This window comes from Filicampus tigris, chromosome 1, assembly GCF_054856515.1.
Source record: "Filicampus tigris isolate MCC_2025a chromosome 1, RoL_Ftig_1.0, whole genome shotgun sequence".
In the NCBI taxonomy this organism is placed as follows: domain Eukaryota; kingdom Metazoa; phylum Chordata; class Actinopteri; order Syngnathiformes; family Syngnathidae; genus Filicampus; species Filicampus tigris.
Window position 1 is genome coordinate 19,091,233 of NC_141217.1, and position 13,464 is coordinate 19,104,696.

General features: G+C 40.0%; 1 protein-coding gene across 3 annotated transcripts; it reads right to left on the reverse strand.

Moving 5' to 3' along the window:
* Window positions 1-5,128: 5,128 nt before the first annotated feature.
* LOC147153126 (glutamate receptor U1-like) lies at window positions 5,129-13,048 on the reverse strand. Of its 3 annotated transcripts, none has more exons than XM_086024586.1 (10): window positions 12,944-13,048; window positions 12,756-12,843; window positions 10,200-10,231; window positions 9,799-9,984; window positions 9,381-9,604; window positions 8,116-8,213; window positions 7,297-7,511; window positions 6,993-7,212; window positions 6,668-6,918; window positions 5,129-5,541 (listed from the first exon to the last, which is right to left on the reverse strand). In XM_086024586.1, the coding sequence occupies exons 2-10, from the start codon at window positions 12,817-12,819 to the stop codon at window positions 5,443-5,445; spliced, it is 1,389 nt and encodes a 462-aa protein (XP_085880712.1). In that variant the 5' UTR covers window positions 12,820-12,843; window positions 12,944-13,048; the 3' UTR covers window positions 5,129-5,442. The 3 variants fall into 3 exon arrangements, with proteins under 3 accessions (XP_085880712.1, XP_085880703.1, XP_085880719.1); XM_086024577.1 differs by having other exon boundaries at window positions 12,756-12,831; window positions 12,944-13,044; XM_086024593.1 differs by having other exon boundaries at window positions 12,756-12,864; window positions 12,944-13,007.
* Window positions 13,049-13,464: the final 416 nt, after the last annotated feature.

A 13,464-nucleotide genomic window follows, 5' to 3' on the forward strand; every position in this document is an offset into this window, starting at 1 on the left:
AGCAGACTCAAAGCACTTCAAGCCCTCAGTTCAAAGCGGTGACATGCCTGTTAGAATTTCTAATTCTGAGCTCATTGACAGGCACGGGCGGCAGTCCAGGCAGTGAACGGAGGGATCAGGAATAACTGGGAGTTTCCCGCATACTATTCTATTGCATCACTACCGAAAACATCCACCTGCTATGTACTTCTTAAATCAGTTCAGAAATATGAAAAAAGAGGTTATCAACATAGAGTCAAGTTCTCTTGTGTTATGGATACGGCCGCCTCCCATCCAAGCTTGAAATTATCTGAAAAGAACGGGTGAAAAGGTCCGCAAGTGGTGGACCAAGCTTGATGTGTCTTACTCAAGAAGAGCTGAGGCTGCTGAGATTTTTATATTTTAAGTATCTAAGTATTAAGCGTTTTGGCGACCTATGTAGCTTTAAATCAGAATCATACGCAAGAAAAAAAATCTTTAAAATACTTTCTACAACAGACAATAATGTGCCAAGGATATAGCTTTAAAAAAAATTGGTACATAACGGGTGGCAAGCCCACAGGCCTCTGAGAGTCTTAAAAGTGGTCGAATGACATTTGTTGATGTTTTATGTTATCTGTTATCTATTATGCGTCTGTTTGTGATATAAAGTGAATCAAATGTATTTTCACATCCTGCTTGCTTTGGGGCCAAGTGAGGCTAGTGATCCACCAGATCCGTGAGATGTAGCTGAGATGAGAAAGCGCTTGTTGTGTCCAGCGGTTGGGACCCTCTTTGCATTGCGCACTCGTTCCACCCACAGGCCTTTGGTGGAATAGTATTGGCCACACTTAAGGGAATTGGTGTCCAATTTATAGCGTGGGGGCCATTTGCGGCCAGCCAGCCATATTTCAGCAGCCTGATACATATACTGAAAAGGAAAGTCAACCCAAACACAAGAATATGTTCTATGCAAGCCCAATAGTTGAAACAAGGCATTCTGATAAATATTGCGTTTGTGGAATAAGAGTTAATCCACCCATTTTTAGCCATCTCCGGGGGCGGCCATTTTGTCACTTCTGTCGACTGAAAATGACATCACAACTACTCAGGGCTCAGGTAACGACCGATCACGGCTGACCTGTTTTCTGAAACGGAGCCTTGATTGGCCTCTAATAATCAGCTTACTACAATTTGCTCTTGTTTTGGTTCTGAATGTGGAGATGGCATTTGGCTGCTTTTCAGTGCAGGGGTGGATCTAGTCTGGTGGGATACTTTGCTTCAGCCACCCGAAATATCGAACATTTGAAACTATCTGCCTTACCACCTTATAAAGCTGTTCTGTAGCAGTTTTTCAAAATAACTAGAAAATATACACAATACATAATTGCCTGCTTGATTGATTTCAGTGCGTTTAATAAATCAAATGTCAAAGAATTTCAAAGTAGCTCTTGCACCCTTACATATTTCTGGTGTTATATTTCATGTTTCTATGTATATATCAAATGAAAAAGTTTGGACACCTCTGCTTTAGGGCTCTTTGATTAAATGACTTTGACTGACGTGTTTGTATTGTTTGGCCTCGGTGGAGGTCTGCTCCACTAGTGCTGACTCTCACCTCAACAGGCATGAAAAAGCTGCCAAGTCTGAAATGAACGCTAAAGTTATTGCCGAAAGCATCCGCCACATGAAGGACCGCGTTTTGATCCAGTGGTGACTGCAGATGCCTTTCAGAACAAATCCTTTCATACCTTTCACCATTAAGACCTGAAATCATCCAAATCAATGTCATCTGCATTAATAAGGAGGCTTAAAATTGTGAGAACAGGGACAGTTTGTTGGCCGGTGGGGGATGGGATGGCGCCTGTTTAAGGCACCGAGGGGGCGGCAGGAAATCTGTAGGATTTACAGCTTAATCTTCTTAGGCACTTCGCTGTCAGCTGAGCTGCAGACTGTGGCAGAGGGAGTGTGTGCTATCTTAGCACAGCTGTCAGGAGCCGCCTGCCACCAAATCAATACTTGTCTTTTTCTACTCTACCTCTCACGTGCACACTCTTTCTCATGGATGCAACGTATCGTGTTCCAATCCCGGCCTTCTCAGCCTCATCCTGTCAGCTTCTCCTGCCGGCACTAAATCAATGAGTCCTGAAGCTGATTAGCAGGTTCACATGCAGTTCGTTTCACACAGCCAGAGGACACTTACTCGGATGAACATGCAGGCAGATATTCACCCGAGTGTTGGAGATGCATGGAGACTGTGTATCCAGAATACGGTTTGGGTTTGCTTATAATGTTAGAAAGCTGTGCATGGTACAGCCTCATGTATCAAATGATGGGATAGCACAATAATTATGTGGCTTCTCAGTACAACACCATTTTAGTGATAGATAAAATTGTTGAACCAGCCAAGAGACCCATTTTCTTTGGTAAGCGCGAGAGTCTCTGATAGCATTACTGTTCACAGTTGAGTGCAATGCGCAGAAATGCGACAATGTGACAAACTTGGTTGGCGTCCACTGTTCAGCATAATATCGCTATTGTCTCGGCTTGTCCGCCACTTCTGATTTTGTGTTTGTACGTTGACTTGGTAATGGTGTATCACTGATGTCTGTGATTTGCGGGTGTAGCCCGCCTCTTGTCCAAAATTAGCGGGGATAGCATCCAGCATTCCTGCAGCCCTAGTGAAGATAGAAGATGAATGACTGGATACTGTACTGTCAGTATTTGCAGTATCTCACCGCTGGTGAGAACGTGGCAGCAAGGATTGTATAGTTAATGAAATTTAAAGAAATGATTAAAGATACATTGGAAAAAAGGTTTATGATAACAAAATGAAATTAAAATTAAAATTAAAATTAAAATGACTTTAAAAAACAAAAGCGTAATACTCTAAAACATCTAACGTTTTTTTCTAAAAGCAAATATAACTAACTATGATTAGAGCGAAAATGACCTTTGTTTTCATTTGTGTTAATTAATATCATACATGAGCTTTCGGGGTTCATTTTAAATGTATTTTTTTCCAGTATCGCTGTACTTTTGCGTAGAAAAAGGAAGGTCGAACAGTGTTATGAGAATTTTAGTTTACTTTTTATACACACTTTATGACCTTTTTTTTAAAAAAAATATATATAATTAAAAAATAAACTAAAGCAAAAAATAAAAACTAGTAAACCTGCTTTAAAGAGTAATTATAACTAACTGAGAGGGGGGGGGGGGGGGCAAAACAGATAAAAACGAACTACAATGGAAAATCCCAAATTATAACCACCCTGTATGGCAGCAGGGTGAGCATGTTTAACTCACAGTCAAGAGGTTCTAGCGGTTCAAAGTTGGCATGTTCCAAAAACATGTCTATTAGGTTAACTGTAGAATAAACTGCCCATAGGTGTAACTGGGTAGTTATGGTTGTTAGTCAATTTTCCCATGATTGGCCGTGACCACTCCAGGGTGTATCCCGCCTCTTACCCAAAATCAACTGGGGCATGGTTCCAGTTCACCCGTGACCCTAATGGGAGAAAGCACTCCAGAATTGGATGGAAGATGATAACAGCAGTCATGACAGCAATTTATATACACCAATGTTTTTCGATTTTTTTTGAGTCAAGGCACATCCCGCGGCACACCACCAGCTGAAATAGTGAAAAAAAAAAAAGCTTATTTTAACAATATAAGTGTTACATTTTTCATGTAAGCATTTTTTTTAACATTGAAGAATGACGTTATATCATAACGTCTTGAATGGGAATTAAATAAACACAAAGAAAAAAGTATTTTATAATGTTTTATATTGATACTTACTCAGTGTGAAACATGGGCCTGTTTGGATAAACGTGTCACTAATGCGCTTGTCTCTAAACAAAGGCAATCGGCTACCTGCTGCTGCTGATACCTGCTGGTATGGAAGAGTACCACAATGTAGTAAAGACATGATTACGTTGCCAGGCGCTAGACCGCACGGGCACACAAATTAGATCATTTCCCACGGCACACCTGACAATATATCACAGCAAACACAGTTTGAAAAACACTGATCTACACCTTCCACTGTGCAGTAAAGTCCTCACCAGTAAAAGTACAGAGAAATGGTGGCATGCTTTCCAAGAGTGTCTGAAATGAATGAGTAATGCTGCTTGTCAGTAGAAATCCAACAGCACAGTCAAGTGGTGAAAGATCGGAACAACATGCTGTCAGCAGGAACGTAGATGACGACATCCACCCATCCATTTTCTTACGGGTGGTTATTGCTTGGAGCTCATTTCCCCCACCAGTTGGATAAACGTATAATCTCACATCAGTGATCCTCACCTTTTTTTTTTCCACAAGATCCACACTGGCAGAACAAAAGAAAGGGAGAGCCACTTCAATGAAAACATCTGACATTGACACTCCCACAAAGCATCTTACTCCCACTTCCAAGAGGTAGAGTACATTCTACCACCATGTACTTTACTCCCTTCCCCTCAAGAAAAGCCCTTGGTCACTTGATGTTTCTCTTTCAACCTGGGATTCTCAGACTCCTGCACTTTCGACGTGTTGTTTTCGACCATTTGGGGGTGCAGATGGGACTCCCTCTTGAAGGGTTTTCAACATCCCTTTCTTCTTGTTCCCTCATCTTCCATTGCACAGCCTCTGCACAGGTTCAAACCGGACTCCGATCCTATTTGTCTGACTTGAATGTTGCTTTTGGCTCATTCAACCACAAGTATAGTTGCTTTTACTCTTCCACACTCATATTTTTGTAAAATGTGTTGTTGGTTGCTGTTGCATTCATTAAACCGCCAAGAGATGTGTTCAAAGTAAGTTTAGTGTTAAACTAAGTTTAATGTTTGTTTAAGCTATTACTTTTTTTTCAGGGTGAAATTCACTAGCAATGACAAGGCACGTTGTTTGTTATAATTTGGATGAGGAACAAAAAAAATATATATCTAAAGAGGAAGGCAAGCAAAAGGCAAAACATGTATCAAGTCCCAGCCCTTGCACATATCAAAGATTGAAACTTTGTGAAATTTTGATAAATAAATGTTTGGTTTGTCAACATGAAACCTATTAAATTTTGTTCGCATAGGACATGATGTAATAACTCAGATATTCCTATAGCCAGTGATGACAAACAACTTGTATATCGTTGACATTCGTTATGAACGTGCACACTGAAAGAAAACAGAACTTTGAAGAGTGGAATATTTATTTGAATGAATCAAGCAAGATGCACTGTAAAGACATCATTATAATTGAGGACCTCATGCATTATTAGTAGTGATTAGCATTTTCCCCAAATCAACTGTTAATGACACTTTTTTTGTCTTGAGAGCATGAAGATACTTACTGGTGTGTTTTATAGTGTCCCTCAGGTTTCTGGACAGATACCCCAATACATAAGCGTTAGTATGCAAACAAAAAAAAGTGAGTGTGTTCGTATATACTGGGCAAAAAAACCCCAAAAAACACCCTCAGTTTGTCTCCATCTGTGGTTTGTTTGATTTAGGCTTTGCTTTTGTCACTTGCGTCTTGCTCTTTCACCTCTCCTCCACTGCCAAAGCGGCGATTAAGCTCAGAGGTCAACACCGAACAGCATGATTTCTGTAGCAAGGAGGAAGATTCAAAATGGTGGAACATGATTCATTTTTGTTTGTCAACAGTACTCTCTCAGTATTTCCATTCGACTGTATTATTAAAAAAAAGCCTTAAAAGATCTGCTAAGTGTGGAGGTATAAATATATCATCGTGCATGACAGTTATGTCTCACAGTGTTGCAGAACATTTTGGCAACAAGTGTCTTGCTTTTTCTTTGGCTTTTTAATGCACCACAGACAGGAACTAGCCTAAAGAGTAAAGGTGTGATGATAACCACAGAACCTGAATTGGAACTGAATGAAATAATATAAAAGAACAATTATAGTACACACCTGAAAGTCAGCTGCATTGTGTGTGAATGCGAAGAGAGTCACCTCCCAGTCACAGGAGTAGTTCTACTTCTAAATGTTTATCAGAGCTAATGATGACTAAACAATTCACTAATTTTAAGTTTTGAAACACTTGCGGTTTACACTATGTCAGTGGAGAATACAGCGGTCAGCAGCAAATTTTAATCAGCGATTACTTTACGTGTCTTTAAATGTATTTTTGATACTGTTTTACTTTTTTTCACATCAGTTTTTGAGATCTTTACATTTTTTGTTTTAAGGTTTGAATTAAAAAAAAGCTCATTGCAATACGGATTTTTACCATGCACTGTAATTTATAGCTATGATATTTCAGAAAAAAATCCACTTGCTGCTGAACCTCACCGTTAATTTATAAATCTGACTAAATACATTACATTATTATTATTACAAAATCCTGATGTGATGGGGGGAAATGAGGGCAGATTCTGAATCAGCGCAAAAGAATAATCTAGAAAAGTTGACTTGCATTTCTGATTAAAGAATTTTGTTGACTAGTGATATCAATACATTTGATCTCATAGTTTGATCCGTTTTCAGTAATGCTCCCTATACCTACACCTCTGTCATGCCGCATGTGTCCTCAAAAGGTAACGAAAAAAGATCACATGATGTATGTGTGTTATGAGAATTATTTTACTTTCTTTACTTCCTAAATTGTTTCACAATATAAACAAGTGTAGCGGAACAGATTGTATTTGACATCACAGATTCCAGACTGAAATAACAGCACCATTTACCGAATGAGATGTTTCTATTCTTACCTTCTGTTCCTTGGCCCGATTGCGAGCCTTGGATAGAAGCTCGAGCAGGGCAATAAGGAGGCCCACACCCAGACCAAGACCGAGAAGGAGAAAGAGACCCCGCAGGTCATAAGGCTGGAGGGTCTCTGAGGTGCGGGCCCCGTCGTCTCCCAAGCAGCTGCTGGCCCACCACTTGTCTCGCAAATAAGTCAGCTCGCCAGACTCGCTCAGCTGAAGAATGGCCAGGGTGAGGTTTTTCATCAATGGGGAGCCTGAAGGAGTGGTTTGAGACCTTTGAACATATGAGTTAGTGGCTCCTTAAAGCTGATCACTAGCTGGGACTCACCCTGGCGTGCAGCGATGCTATACGCTCTCATGGCGATGACTTCCTGTGAGCGGGTCAGCTTGCAGTAGCGAGCCACAGCCAAGTCCAAGGACACTGCTTCACCGATGAAGGCAAAGTTTCCCTCCTGAGCACGGCGAACGCCTTCCTCCATGCCCGCCACGTAGCTCTTCTTTCGCTCCATGTGCTGGTAGATGCGGCGGTACACGGCACTCTTTGAATTCTTGAACATGTAGTGAAGAAGGAGAAACGGCATCCCTATGAAGTTGACATCATCACAAAATTGTTGCCAATAAAAACTGAACACCTTGAAGAAAAGCATGGTGGAGCCACCATCCACTGTGCCATATTCGATCTCGTCCTGGTTGACGAGGTCTTCAAAGGTCTTGATGGAGGGATTGTTGTTCGAGTGCAGTGCGGCGTTTAAGTTGGCTAAGTAGCAAGCGAGTAGCAATATAGCCAACACCCACCAGATGGCACTGACTAGTTTTCCAGACACAGATTTAGGATGAGGACCAGCGCCTATAAAACATCCAGACAATTAATTTACCTAAGAAACATGTAACCCCAGGGAGAAAATGCAAACCCCATACAGAGTGTATGTGGGTGTGTATTTTGATGCAACCTTAGGGGGGAAAAACTAAAAGAAAACTATGCCCCTTTAGGCGTTCCATTGGCACCAGTGAGGGAATAGAGGAAAAAAATGAGATGAAGGATGAAATGCAAGTGAAAGTCACAAAAGTATTTGAAATGGGGTAAACTTGATTGTATATTTGCATGACAGTATAAAATGATACTTAAATCATTGGCTGTTTAGTTAATTTATAAATGTCTCATGATGGTAACACTCCTGAAAGGGATTCATTCAATTTTATTTCTATTAAAAACAAAATACAGCGGCAACTGTTTGTGTATGTAAGTACCGTATATAATTGTTTTAATTGTGCAGTCTCAACAAGATGAAATTCACAACTAATCAATTGGGTGCAAATATACGAATACATTGACGCTGCAGAGAATTGAACTCCTTTTCTGAATGCTTGGAATGTCAGGCAGAAAAGAGAAATAGGCTTCTACAATAGTGTGTAGAGTTTATGTGGTAACGTTCAACTGGTTGCTGGGATACCTTGAAGGGTGAGCGCTCCTGTGATGTACCAGAAGCTGTGCAGTAAAGTGAATTGGTGCTCGTCTGTGTGGGGCTCGGCCCATTCAGTGGGACTGATCCTGTCGAAAAAAAAGGCACAACAAAAGCACAAGGAAAAGGTTAATGTCAGGCAAAATATGTTAAAAACAGTGTAAAGATTTGTATAAGATAAAAGGCAATGAAGCTAAAAAAAAAAGACAATAACGTAAGAATGTCTGATAATAGACAGGGATTTTTTTTTTTTACAAATTCTTCAGAAATCGGTGAGAAACATTCAATACACCTTTACCATGAAAAATGCTAGAAAATGAAACACTAGGAAAAATACAAAATATGAAAAAATATTGACAAAAAAGTAAAACAAAAAAAAAATCTACAAATATGCAGATTCACAAGTGCCGAACTGCACATATGCAGGGGTTGACTGTAGTTTGAAGTTGTAATATCACCGATCATCACTAGATGGCAGATATGTCGCGCTAACATTGGGTCTTATACTTCCCTATAATACAGCATGAATAGGTAGGCCTAACATTGTTTGCAGATTTGGAATTATATGCAAGGCAAACATAAGTAGCATCTCAATAACATCACAATTTTGAGTGAGTTGATTTTTGTGAAAAAATGTACAAAAGGAGTTGTTGCACATAACAATGGTTTCTTTTTGTGTTGTTTTGTGTTTTGTGTTGTCCTTGAATGGTCATTTTTATGCAAAAGAGCCCTTTGCATAAGAGAAAAAAAATTACAGTATGTGGTCATTTTGTTGTTTGCTTCAAACCATTTGTTGTTAAAATAGTATTTTTGTCATGTATCTGGTTAAGAAAGTGCGTAAACCTATGTGGGTGTCCTCCAGCATTTAAGTTGCCTATCCCTATAATACATTATTTTATTATTACTGTTCCGCATTCTTTATAAATATGAACAAGTGTTCCAATTTTTTAAAGTAAGGGATTCCAGAATTAGTTTTTTTAAAAACATCTGTAAAATGCTAGCATGTAAAGAAAAAATTGCCATACAGAGTGAGAAACCACTGAATGCTCCGTGGTTGTTCAATTTGGTATTTCAGCAAAATAAGCCAAAGAATGTCAATTTAAAGTCTTCAATTAATGTTGCTTGATAAAGTGGGAGGAAGTGTGAAAAGAGCTGTGTCAAACGAATTTATAACACGGACTACAACACTTCTGCTCTACGTCATCTTGTGCAATGAGTTTATCGCAAAATGCATCCAAGAAAAATGTGACACATACCTGCCCACAAGGAACATGCAAAGGCCGGTGAGCATGAACGCAACGAGGATGCCCGCCCACATCTCAGTGGAGAAGGGTGCCAGAAGGCTGAATGAGCTGTGATCGCAGGCCACGTCTTTGTGAAGAATGAAACTGATGCCTGTTGTCATGAAGGGGGTTGTCATGTCAACATATTGCTCTCTAACAGCAGTGAGGGTCAGCGGCGCCACAGCCAGGTCAGCTTCCTAATGGATGGTATTGGGAGACCACCTGTTAATTTACATGCTGAATTTCCCCACCAGCTCTAATATTACAGGCACATTCTCTACATGCGGGAAAAATATCCCTTGAAAAGCAGGGCTGGATTTGTGCGTGTGAGCCCCGATCTCAAGCACGCAGTGTACATGCATGGTTTAACTGTCCGCTGCTGGCGACTTACTCCTCTGATGACTTCACCAATCATTCCATTCCAGTTGCCGCTGGAATCCATGGCTCCGTAGCGGTTGTCCTTCACCAGTTGCACTTTGTATCTGAAGCCGAGCATTTGGCTGAGCTCAGAGATCAGGTCCATGCAGAAGCCCTCCAGCTCTCCTCCTGAGCCTTTGGTCATTGTGTACGGGTCTTGCTGAGTAACACAAGCACAGTGTTTTATTTGAATGAGGATTGTGGGTGAGATAATGAGCAAAAAAAAATGCATCCAGGATCCTTTTTTTTTTTTTTTATGTTGTTTCTTTAACCAGCACATTATAACTGTCAAACAAACAAAGATGAGACACTTTCAATGTGAAAAGTTTAGAAAAACAAGTCAGGATTTTACTCTGAGGGAAGAAAAATAAATACCTTTATAGTGGTGATGGATAACTCCTTGTTGCCTAGAATGTGGGTGGGGGAAAAAAAGCAGAATTTCACTCAAGAACAAGTCAAAGTCACAAAGCAAGCTCAAATCGACTTTGCTTTGATGTCTTCAAACGTATGTTGGAGCAGCTTCAGAAAGCCTGTTGAATTCAAGTTCTCTTTGTGTCCCATTGGCTTTTTTCTCGACGCAGCAGTAAATAAGCTCAGCAGGCACTAAAGGACAATAGAGGCCTTGTGTACAATAATGCACGGCACTTGGCTATCTGGGAATCAAAGTGAGGGGACCCTCTGGAAAGAAAAAAGATCTTTTTCCAACCCTTTATTCCAGCGTGTAAACAAGAGCAGTACAAGGAATCCCCTCCCCAATCCCCATGGCATCAGCCTGAACAGTGACCAGTGGTGTTCCCAGCATGTCTGGCAGGACCTTACATCAGAGAATGGCAGCGGGGATCAGGAGGCGCCAGGGGCGCGTGTTCGTCATAATTTCATGCCATGACAAAAGTCGTCACAGATGGGTCATACCAGGCTCATGACACCCGGTCAGTCTCCTCCAGAGAGGATGGCAAGACCTATGATCAGCGGAGATGCCTGTCGGTTCATCGATTGCCTGCCTGCGGAGTGTTGCTTAATTGATTTATCACACTGCTTTCTAGACCACAGCACGACGCGAGCCCCTCCACTGGTGAGAAATGCGAGGCTGCCCAATTGGATTGTGCTGTGACAGGACCCCGACAGTCTGGCAGGGTCAGTTGGGGGAAGGATCACATTGAAGAAAACTGGTTGGGAGCGAGACCTTTTTTCAAAAGGTCAGCCAGAGCCCAATGTCTGCGATCGTGAGCTTGAGGCATGCAGTTTGTAACTCAGTGTATATATACACACTACTCATAAAAAAAGTTAAGGGATATTTGACTTTTGGGTGACATTTCAGATGCACTATAACCTTTGAAGTTGAACATAAATTGAACTTCTCTACACTGTAAAAAAAATAAAAATAAAAAAAAGTTGAGTGAACTAAAATTTAAAGGCACCGAACCGATAACATTTTAAGTTAGGCAATTTAACTAAATGTGTTAAAGCGGAAATCAACCCAACATGTTTTTTTTCAAGAATATGTTCTATGCAGGCCCATCTGTCGAAGCATTCTGATTAATATTGCGTTTGTGAAAAATGAGTTAAGCAGTGACAAACACCTGTTTTTAGCAATATCAGGGGGTGGCCATTTTGTCACTTCTGTCGACTGAAATTGACATCACAGTTAATCAGGGCTCAGATAACTACCAATCATGTCTCATCTTCAGAAAACTGGTGATTTGTGATTGGTTGTTACCTGAGCAACTGTGATGTCATTTTCAGTCGACAGAAGTGACAAAATGGCCACCAAGATGGCTAAAAACGAGTGGATTAACTCTTATTCCACAAACGCTATATTTATCAGAGTGCCTTGTTTCTGCATAAAACATATTCTTTTTTTTTTTCCAATTCTTTATTTGTATGTATTTTTTTTTACAGTGTAAGCTTTTCAATTCACATGTCCATCTGTTCATTGCTTCAGTACTTTTTGCTGCTGTTCTCTAACAAGAAGCTGAATGGCAAAATTCACATTGTTTGATCACCAATGTGTTTTGATCATCCATGTATGGTTAAATACATTTATTGGTTCGATTTGAATTGTTATTTTCATGCTTATCACATTTTGAAAGTATGAGATCAAAGGAAACCCCTAACAACTGATGAACAGTATCGCACCATTGAGAGGCTTCAAGCTGAATGTTCTCTGAGGGGAGAAAGCGGCCACTATGAATGTTACCGAGTGTCATCGTCAGGTTGCAGCAGAGATACAGAGAGACTGCAAGTAGCAGAAAGGCATAAAAGTGGATGTTCCTGGAAATATATACATTTATTCATGATTCAAAGTGTTGAGAATTCTGCCATTCGGTTCCTTGTTATAGAACAAGTTTTGCAAAAAGCACAGCGCGATTGCATTTGGAAAATGCATTTAAAAGTTTAAGCAGGTCAAATTAAGTTCACTTCTAAAAGCTATAGTGCATTGCACGGTCATGCTGAAATTTCACCCAAAAGACCAAAATCCCTGACTTTTTGAAAGCACTGCATGTGGATTTCTGTTGAGTAGTTTTTTTTTATAGGCAGAGACATATGCAAACCGCTTGAACTGAATCAAAAAGTCAGCCTTGTCCAAGATGATAATGCAGTTTTGATACACACTAACAGCGAGGTATTTAACAAATGTTGAATATTGTTGGTTTAATTAAAGAGATGTACGACTGCTCTGCATTATACAGATAGTTGGAGTCCTGCTATGAGAGCCACAGCTTTTGTGTTATTACCTTATGAAGAGTTACCTAATGAATATGCTGGTGAGTGGATATACCATGTATTGACAGTACATTTTCCTCAAACAAGTGAAAAAGAGAAAATAACAAACAACAAAAAAAGAAAAACAATAAGATTATTGGAACTAATTGTTAAAATTATATACCAGTATACATTTATTAATTTTTCATAGTCTAGTCTTAGTCTTACCTGCAGCGAATGCCCATCTACTCAGGGCTGCCATACTGAAGACAACAGCTATGCAGCCTTTCATACTGGAAAAAGCCTGAAAATCACACTTGCATATATTTCAACATGACTGATAACATGGCTGTCGCAAAGGAAAAAAAGACAAAAAAACCAAAACGTTTTGGCTGCGTAGTTAATGTTGTACTCACCTATGAAGTGTGGATTTCTCAACAACAAAAAAGACACCAACAAAAAGTCAATGAAATGGTCTACAAATGTTGCAAGTGTTAAGTGGTTGTGCACAGCGGACGGTAGTGGGCGAGTTTAAATGTGGGAGAAAGAGGGAGGGCCTAAATGGGGGAAACCTCAAACTTGTTTGTTGAGACAGAGGCTGAAAAAAGTCTCAAGACAGATGTTGCTGTCCAGTATGGAAATGGGATGATGTGGAAGGGGGAGCAGTTTTTTCAAGCACTCTATTTAAAAAACAAAACAAAAAACAAATACAATATCTGTACTTATAAAGACTTGGACCTTGGTCGAATGTTGAGTACACTCTAAAAGCAGTTGGTTAATAATAACACAATTTTGGGTCAAAAATAAACCGATACACAAAATGGGTCAACTTTCTTGCATTGTTTTCTACAAAACAGCCCATTTTTTGGGAGTTGTTTTGTACAAAACTACCCATTTTTGGGGTTGTTTTCTGCAAAAGCAACCAAAAAAGTTGGGT